Here is a 10000-nt window from a genome sequence, read left to right on the forward strand (position 1 = left end):
GCCGTCTTCAGTGTGTTTTTATGTATCAATACCCGCTTCCATATCAATTTTACGGGGACACAATACAATGAACCGATGTATACGATGCACTGCAGATAAATTGCTGAGTTCCATGAAAAAATAAATCATAATTTGCAGAAGACAAACCTAGCGATCCTATGAGCCATTCAAACCACTTTACAAGGCATATGGCTATCAGTAGTCCAGTACACATAATCCAACCTTAAACCCACGCGTTGAAGAATATACATAAATACTCAATCAAATTAGTACACCAATTCCTCCAAAAATACACTCCCGGCGCCCGGTCCCCATTACCTGTGGAGCGGTGGGGGCGAGGACTGCACCGAGCAGAAGAGGGTGAAGCTCGTGCCCGCGTATTTGATCTCGTTCACCAGCTTCTCTTTGGACGGGAACTTCGGAGCGGAAGTGCCCACGGGATCTTAATGGAGGAGTGAGAGAGCGGAGGTCTTTAGGATATCCTACGCACCTCATGGAACCAGGGAAAAGGTATACTACCTGCCGCTTTGCAATATCGAATGCCTCTTCTCTGTACAATACGCGTAAAGCCTGTTTATCACGCTGTCCCTCTCAAATGATAAAATAAAAATAAATAGGTGATACGAATAATGCCACAAATATGACTAAACAAGCAAATCACATGGTCCGTGTGAACCCCCCTCTCCCTCCCTCCCTCTCGAAGTACCTGTGCTGCGGCACGGGCGAGGCCTGGACGGTGCAGAAGAGAGCGAAGCTGCTTCCGAAGGCTTTGTCTTCGGTCACATGCTTGTCCCTTGTCGTCAGCTTGGGTGCCGACGTTCCCACGGGATCTTTAGGTAGACACGTACTTTATATAACTCCTAATTACGTAATCAACAATAGTGACAAGACAGGAAGCATGTGTTGGCACCTGGAAACCGTCCGTCTGCTAAATCTGGATGACTGGATGAATTAAAGAAATGAACCAAACCAGAGGCTAAGCTCGAGTCCTACTACCTGTGTTCCGGCGCCGGGTTTGCCTGCACGTTGCACAAGAGAGCAAAGTCGGTCTCGCTTCGCCTCACTTCGTTGATGAGCTTCTCCTTGGAAGAGAGCGCGGGCCCCGAGGTACCCACGGGGTCTTTGGGGGCCGGGGGGAGAAGCTTGGTTAAAAGTCAAAGAGGATACTATTTCGATGCTCACACTGCTGCGCGTGCAGTGTGTGTGTGTGTGTGTGTGTGTGTGTGTGTGTGTGTGTGTGTGTGTGTGTGTGTGTGTGTGTGTGTGTGTGTGTGTGTGTGTGTGTGTGTGTGTGTGTGTGCGCGCGCGCGCGCGTGTGTGTGTGTGTGCGCGTGTGTGCGCGTGTGTGCGTGTGCGTGTGCGTGTGCGTGTGCGTGTGCGTGTGCGTGGAGTACCTGAACTGAGGGACCGGCGACGCCTGGACGGAGCAGAACAGGGCGACGCTCGAGCCTCTCTTCTTGACGTCGGTGAAATGCTTCTCCTTGGAAGGCAGACTGGGTGCCGACGTGCCCGCGGGGTCTTGGAGAAACATGCGAGATTACACACACTGCACGCGAGACCCATATTCGGTATGGGTCTAAGGTTCCCCTTCTTTATCCGTCTCTATCTAAAATCATCCTTTCAGGGAAGTAAAATAACTTCGCATGCCACACGTACAATATGAAAAATCTTATTTCTCCATTTGGTCCATCTAGCATAAAAAATAGCCGCTATATCTAGCCAGTTTCCACTGTCGTAAAAAAAAAAAAAAAAAAAACGACAACAGACGCAACGCACCTAAATATCGGAAAGACCTTTGCCTCTCCAGTACCATGACAATTCAACGGCACAAGACAAAAGAACAAAACCTGTGTTAAAGGGACAGGTAAGGAAGGCTTGGGAGCTCAGCGAAGTAGGATCTACCTGTGCTGGGGGACGGGAGACGCCTGCACGTTGCACAAGAGGGCGAAATTGGACGTTGCAGATTGTACTTTGTTGACCAGCTGTTCCTCGGATGGGAGTTTGGGGGCGGAACTACCAGCTGGCTCTTTTGAATGAACATGAAAATGAAAATAAAGATGAACATGAAGATGAAAATTAGGAAAAAAAATGAATAGAGATACAGGTAGAAGTAGAGATAGATATAAATATGAATACGGAGGCAAAGACGAAGGTGTAAATGAGGGTAAAAGCGAAGATGAAGAAAAAAATGAAGATAGAGAAAAAGAGGGTGAAGGTGTAGGTGTGCGTGTGTATGAGAGTGAGTAAAGGAGAGAAACAGAGTAAGCCATGTTGCATTTTTCACGCGAGCCTCATCCATGTGGTACACACGAGGTCTGAATAATGGAATAAGTTACCCCGCGCCACAAACTTCCGCTGAGGGCCACGAACCCGCACCTACGAACGTAATGCTATTTCACCGCAGAATTTTACGTTCGTTGTCAGCACTCCCGCTGTATATTGCGTTATACGGTGCACGAGTCAGACTTTGTGAAATTTATATGAACATAGACTCCCATCGCCCGTAAATTTTAAACATATATATACTGTATACTATATATATAATATATATATATAAATACATACATACGCACACACACACACATATATATGTATATGTGTGTGTGTGTGTCTGTGTGTGTGTGTGTGTGTGTGTGTGTGTGTGTGTGTGTGTGTGTGTGTGTGTGTGTGTGTGTGTGTGTGTGTGTGTGTGTGTGTGTGTGTGTGTGTGTGTGTGTGTGTGTGTGTGTGTGTGTGTGTGTGTGTGTGTGTGTGTATGTGTGTGTGTGTGTGTGTGTGTGTGTGTGTGTGTGTGTGTGTATGTGTGTGTGTGTGTGTGTGTGTGTGTGTGTGTGTGTGTGTGTGTGTGTGTGTGTGTGTGTGTGTGTGTGTGTGTGTACTGTACAGTATATACACATAACGAGGAGACGGAGGGTATATTCAGTCACTATTTTGAAAACCGAAAGTCTTATAATAGTGTCCTGGGCCTATCTATACTTTATCATGTTCTCTAATCTCATAAAGTATAGAAAAATATTCGATATTCCTGATCTACTGCTATAATATCTCTCTCTCTCTCTCTCTCTCTCTCTCTCTCTCTCTCTCTCTCTCTCTCTCTCTCTCTCTCTCTCTCTCTCTCTCTCTCTCTCTCTCTCTCTCTCTCTCTCTCTCTCTCTCTCTCACCCTCCGTACCTGAACTGCGGCGCCGGATGGGCCTGAGCCTGGCACAGGAGAGACAAAATAGGAGTCCCTGCTTCTACGTCGGCGTTGATCGTATCCTTAGACCGTAGCTTTGGCGAAGAGCTTCCCACAGGTTCTGAAGTTATGCTTACGTACTATATACTGCATATTTATATACATTACACACACATACGCACAAGGAAGATCCAAGTTTCAGCCGTATTACTGATGAAAACGTCTACGTGATCTATTGTGCAAACACGCACACTACCCCCTGCCAGGTCTTCTCTTTCGTAAATCTACGGGATGCGATACCCAGGTTTCATTACCGTTCATCAGGATACGTGGGGCAATAACAACACACATTTTGCCTCATTCATAAAATGTCGCGTGGCACACGAACACATTAATGCAACGCTGGAAGTTTTAAACAAATATGTTACTTATATCACAGTGGTACTATCTTAACTTTTAAACCCTTGCTCCTATACTCGGCAACACTGTACCTGAATTTGGGGACAGGATGAGCTTGGGCGTCGCAGAAGAGCGCCATGGCAGTCCTTACGGCAACAATAATGGCGTTTATCGTCCCCTTGACCACGGGGAGCTTCGGGGCGGAGCTTCCCATGGGATCTAATGGACGACGTGCACAATCACCATCTCACTCCCGGTTGTAAAAAACGCGGGAGTTCGTAAATGTAGGGACAGGAATCCATTCACCATTTTGCCAGGCCGTTTCGGATGGCCTCCCCCGCCTAACCCGATCTCTCCCGCCGCGGGCCTACTATAGCTTATAGGAATATCCGAGTTTGGCGTTACCTGAACGTGGGCGTCGGGTGTGCCTGGGCATCGCAGAAGAGCGCCACGGATGCCCTGCGAGCCACTTTCACCGCGTTGATCGTACCCTCAACCACACCCATGCGCGGGGCCGAGCTTCCCATGGGATCTAGCAATAGTCAGAAAGGCCGAAACCACATGACTACCGGGGATCTTTACCACACGCCTTGTCCAGATGGAACCGTTGTCTCATCCTAAATGTCTGTTTATGTATCTTGTTATTTATTCTGCGCCCAGAAACGTCACATGGCCTGAGCTCTCCGGCACACATGAACGAGAAAACTAAACATTACCAACCTAGTAGTAGAGCAGATCTTCATGTTTACCTGTCGTCCAGCATGAACGTCGCACAACACTGTCCATGCCTATTAATTCCCCCTCAACATGCTTTAACTTACCATTCCTACAGCCTACCTGAATTTCGGAGTCGGATGAGCCTGGGCGTCGCAGAACAGTGCGTTGGGAGTGTCCGCAGCCACTGTTACGGCGTTTATCGTGCCTTTCGCAACGACTAATTTGGGCGCTGAGCTTCCCATGGGATCTAACAGAACGCCGAGTGCATAGAAAAATCATCAGCAATTCTTGTCAGTTTAGGATAGGCCTGCCGCCTGTCAGCATTAATCACTTACGTCGTGACTTGGTAAAAGTGTTCGGTAATGGGAGTTTCTTTGCAAAGATGCGTCAGCTGCTCTCTGCTTTTCATGAAATATCATGATTTTAATTTTCTACCATAAATATCAAGAGATATCTGAAATTATAACAATTATCGAGTGTGTTTCCGTGTCCAAGTGTAGAAAACAAATGAGGTTGTGCTGGAAATCGCTGATACAACCGCCATGGGCTTAACTACCTGTACTTGGGCACGGGGAAGGCCTGGGCGTCGCAGAAGAGGGAGAAACTTGAGCCTCGTTGCGTCACCTCCTTGCTCACGGTGTCGCGGGGTGGCAACTTGGGCGCTGAGCTCCCGACGGGGGCTAGTTCACCAAATCACGTGAGCAAAGTATATAATTAGAGCATGAGCCTAGTCTTCAGCACTGCTCGTCACAAGAGAGCCTGAGTGTCATGTTCAGGACATAAAGGCCTGAAGGTCGAAATTATAGGCCGGAAGAAGAAAATGGAGGGTGTCGTATCCATAGACTGTATAGAGCCTGACTGTCGTATATGCAGAACGAAATATAGACGGGGGCCTAAACAAGACTGCAAGACTGACTGTACCTGTACTGCGGGGGCGGATAAGCCTGGGCGCTGCAAGGTACAGCAAAACTGGAACCCTGAGGCTTAATCTTAGCACTGACGGTGTCCTCCACGGGGATCGACGGAGCCGAACTCCCTACCGAATCTGACACACACCATGAAAAAGGCCAATTATTGTCTAAGCACAATTTCCTAATTAAGACTCATCGCGTAATATACAGTACTAAGCATAGGTACCGTTGGGTAAGGATATCCCTTGATTACAGGATCCATGATAATTGTCACTGTCAAGTCTTGTGTTGTGTTTGTATATAGTGGAAGTGAAGTAGGCGGATATTATGAAATAATAATATTAATCGAATTCAGTCATAACGAATCCATTGTTATCAAAACCAATCTCTGCATCATTTCCTTCACTCCATATTGAGTTCTAAACTCGCCCCAATACCCCCGAGATACAGCTTTCCTCGCTCTGTTGCCCCCGCCCCTTGACTCGAACGTACCTGAAGGTGGGCGTGGGGTGCGCCTGCGCAACACACAGAAGGGCCAAGGAGGTGCCACGGTCCTTTGTCTCCGAGTGAATCTTATCAGTGGACGGCAGTCGTGGACCCGAGCTCCCCATAGGCTCTTTTCACACGAACAGGACTCATTTGTTAGTAGCTATAATGTTTAATTTGATTATACTGGGGTATGAGGTTCCCGCCTGCCGCCTTAATACAAGACATGTTTGAAAGGAAGAGGCATATATATTTTTCTTCTTTACTCTCGTTCTCCAACAGTCTCTCCTGAATTTCCGCATTTGACCGAAAAATAATCTTACTTCCCTGCAATGCTCTTGGAGGTGTCATGTTATAAGTACCCCACTGTTTACATATACCCCGTCACTAACACCAAGTTTCAGATAACATACAGATAATCCCCAACATTTATCCCTTACCACTGAGGTCTTCCTTACCGGGTTTCAGGCACGGGGAAGCCCTGGGCCTCGCAGAAGACGGAAACACTAACGCCGCTGGGTTTCACCACCGTCAGGACAGTATTGATGCGCTCCTCCCACGTGAATTTTGGGGCGGAGAATCCCACGGGATCTGCAGGTGGGGAGGGCATAAAGGGGCTGGGGGAGGGTGTGCCAGACCGGAGACCAGAGGCAACAGCCTCGACTAAAGAGTGGTGCACTTGTCAACTGATTCGCCGGAAATGGAAGCAGGTGTGTGTTCTTTCTATGCCATCTAAAAGACCTTCCCGTGTAAATGTCTTCGTGTTATAGCTTGATTCGTTTTCTAAACTCTATCTTCTCCCTACCGTAATCTCCTGGAAAAGACGAGAAATGCCACGATTGTGACTGCCCTCATTAAGGACATTTTCTCGCAAGCTGATCCCTTACCGGGTCTCGGGAACGGGGAAACACTGAGCTTCGCAGAAGATGGAAGCAGTTTCTCCCTGAGGTTTTAAAAGCGTCAGGATGGCGTGCACGCGCTCCTCCCACGTGAACTTGGGTGCTGAGAATCCTACTGGATCTGCAGGATGGAGGGTTGGAGTGGGCGTGTGGGCAGGACGCTTTTACCGATAGAGTCCTGCCTGATGTTAGTTTACTTAGTCGTATGATACAGCTTTGTTTCTTTTACGTTTGCCTTTATACTGTGTGAGCGTGTGCTTGCGAGTGTGCGTGTGCGTGTATCTGTTAGCGTATTCGTTATTGAAAGAGGAACAAAATAAAAGAATAAAATAAAAAAGAGGGAAGGGGATATCCCACTCCTCGGCGTAACCAGAAATCAATATCCAATCAGACGAGATCTACCTCAACACCAATTAATCAGAAAATAAGACCTAATTAAACATTTCCGGTGATCGGCGCACAGATGGTCCAATTAGCGCGCGCTAAAGGGATCTAACGAAGACTCAGCAAAAGTTAATCAGAGCATCCCGTCATCCGAGATCTGCCAGAATAACTCCCACGACCACGTTCAGCCATCGAGGCAAAGCAACGGCCATGGCATTTTTAATTTGGCGATGAAAATCTACGGATACATGAGCCCACGTTTCACTATATAGTCTAAAGGTATTTCTCTTGCGAACAACTATCTAAAATAAGAGAAGAATAATATGGTGATTCGGTTTCAACCTTTCAAGCGCATCTGTTCCTATGACCCAATATCGTTTTATGCTTCATTAGAGTAATATCCATGAAACGATCCAGCACAACCAACCAATAATACGAGTGTATCATCATTTGCGAAGAAGAATCAAACTGGCAATAATAACATCACGTTTTGCCGCCTTTTCCCTTATCCTAATGACTTCCATATCTTATGACGAAAGAGCACTCTATCAGCCCATACAAATGCGTATGTTTCAACGAAAGCACAAGCATATTACCTGGTGACTGGCGGCGGGTTGGCCTGAGCTTGACAAAACAGTGAGAAACTTGACCCAAACAGTCTGTCAGTTCCCATCCGATCTCGACTGGCGAGCTGGGGCGCCGACAAGCCCACAGGATCTATGGCAAGCAAGGAGGAATGTTGGGACGGGGTCAGTGCAACATGACAGCATCATGTGCAGAGGGTGGCCTTTGTGCCAGACCATGTCGTGACGAAGGGTGGAGCACCATGTTGGGATGTGGCAAACTGCCTTTAACAAAGCGTGACCGTAATGCGGTAATTTTGGTAACTCATATTTAGCCAACGCAGTGGCAGTTAGTTACTCAACACCGATGAATTAGAATTCGCACACACAAAATATATTATGTGAAGTAAGCGAATGTTTCAATAATGTTGAACTCGCTCCACACGCCTACGCCTGATCTTACCTGAACACGGGCGTCGGGTGGGCCTGAGCTTCACACGGGAGGGAGAAGCTCGCACCTGATGGCTTCACCTTCGTCCTTGACACGTCTTCGCCAGGGAACTTTGGACCCGAAAGACCCATGGGATCTTTGCGACGAATGTTAGACATGAGGACAAATGAAGAGCTTTCGACGAGGACGAGAGCCTTGTGCTCCTCCCCAGGAGAGAAAGACTGCCACGAGTGACGCATGACAACACAACTTGTAAGTGGATATGATAATGACAAGCTGCATGATAGTATTACCTGAAGGCAGGGGCGGGGTTGGCCTGTGCCTGACAGAAGAGGGAAAAGCTGCTCCCTTCGGCCTTGAGCTTCCCGCGGGTGAAGTCTTCAGAGGCCAGCATTGGCGCGGATAAGCCTACAGCATCTGAACCAAGGATTACGAGACTGCCTCACTCAAAAGCTCTTTAACAATTTGCCTTGTTTTGAACATGACCTGAATGTTGGGTGAAAAGTCCTGACATATAGTTAGTTAAGTCGTAGCCTTACCAAGCTTAATGAAAAACAAAACTTCTGGCGAACTGCTTTCGCTGCAACTGTGGCCCTTCATAAATTAGAACGACATGGCCTAATCTTCGAAGAGCGCATCTAAGCGCATAAAATACTCTGAATCGCATGCCTACCTGAAGCGCGGCGTGGGATGGCCCTGCGCATTACAGAAGACCGAGATGCTTGTGCCCGAGTCCACCAAGGTAGTACGCGACACATCCTTGTTGGGGAAATTGGGAGCAGCGTAGCCCACGGGGGCTGACGGAGTGACAAAAAAAAAAAAAACGCCACATTTCAATAAAAAGCATCCCAATGCACCTTATAGGAACCCCTGCCGCCGTGCGTTATCATATGAAGGTAAGTATTATTTACGTGTTGGTAAGTATTAAGGCCTTCATTCAGTGTGTCCCATCCCTTAAGAGTCGACAGATCTGAGATGGAAGCTATACCACTATAACATAAGACTAAATTCTCAGAGTCCAGCAAGAGCAGAAGAGAAAGACATACCAGATAAACCCTCCCAAAACCCAGAGCAATGCTCTCTTAAAACATGAATAAAACTGCACCCACTGCAATACCACTGACATTGCCCTTATAAAAACACCTCCTTCGAGCCTGAAGACGAAGGCCGCATCCTCAAAGGAGTAGAGTCATTTACCTGAAGGACGGAGCGGGGTGTCCCTGCGCCTGGCACAGCAGGGGGAACGCCGAACCCGCCAGCCGCCCTTGTGTGCGTGACAGGTCGATATTAGGGAATTTGGGCGCTGACAGTCCAACGGGATCTGGCGGGGCGGGGGTGAAATGCAGAGAAGGGAGGGAAGGAAAGAAAGAAAGAAGGGAGTGGAGAGGGAGAGTAGGAAAGCAGAAAGGGGAAATTAAGAAAATACGAGAGAGAGAGAGAGAGAGAGAGAGATTACTTTCTTATTCGCACATCTGTCTTAGGGTGACAAGCAGCAGCGAGAAACCCAAATGTTACATAGGATTGTGGCACCTTTTTCTTCATTTTCGTCATTGGTATTTAATTATCTCTCTCCTTCTCGGATGTGACGCCGGTCTGGATGTATATACATTCCGAACCTATGTTAAGTTCCTGTTTCAGATAAGTGAACACACAAGTGTCTACAAGAATAGCGATAACAGAATGAGTATCATAAAACATTCCAAGAACAAATAAAGACAGAGGAACAGACCTCACACAGACGTAAAAAATCGACCTAATGACCAGCCCCGCCCTCACCCTCGCATGAACCACCCAGCAAAGTCGTATCTACCTGGAGCGCGGCGCGGGATTGGCCTGCGCGGGGCACAGGAGTGTGATGGCGGAGGCGGCGGCCCTCGAGCTGCTCCTTGAGGTGTCCGTCGAAGGGAATTTGGGCGTGGACAGGCCCATGGGCTCTGCGTGGAGATACACAATACCGGCATGGCAGTTTTTTCCGTGTTATTTTGTTCCGTTTCCCTTTTTGGAGGAAGGGAGGGT

The 10000-nt window shown here is 47.8% G+C and overlaps 1 protein-coding gene across 44 annotated transcripts in view; it reads right to left on the bottom strand.

Annotated features, from left to right (window-relative positions):
- LOC125027623 (Down syndrome cell adhesion molecule-like protein Dscam2) overlaps window positions 1-10000 on the bottom strand; it is a 384720-nt gene that overhangs the window by 125578 nt on the left and 249142 nt on the right. For 10 of the 44 annotated variants that reach the window (XM_047616753.1, XM_047616751.1, XM_047616747.1 and 7 more), the window contains exon 7: window positions 6146-6278. The exons of the other annotated variants lie outside the window; for them this stretch is intronic. In XM_047616753.1, coding sequence (XP_047472709.1) covers window positions 6146-6278 — 133 coding nt within the window. The remainder of the gene's footprint in view (window positions 1-6145; window positions 6279-10000) is intronic. 44 annotated transcript variants of the gene reach the window in all.

The sequence above is a fragment of the Penaeus chinensis genome, chromosome 7 (assembly GCF_019202785.1).
Source record: "Penaeus chinensis breed Huanghai No. 1 chromosome 7, ASM1920278v2, whole genome shotgun sequence".
NCBI lineage: Eukaryota > Metazoa > Arthropoda > Malacostraca > Decapoda > Penaeidae > Penaeus > Penaeus chinensis.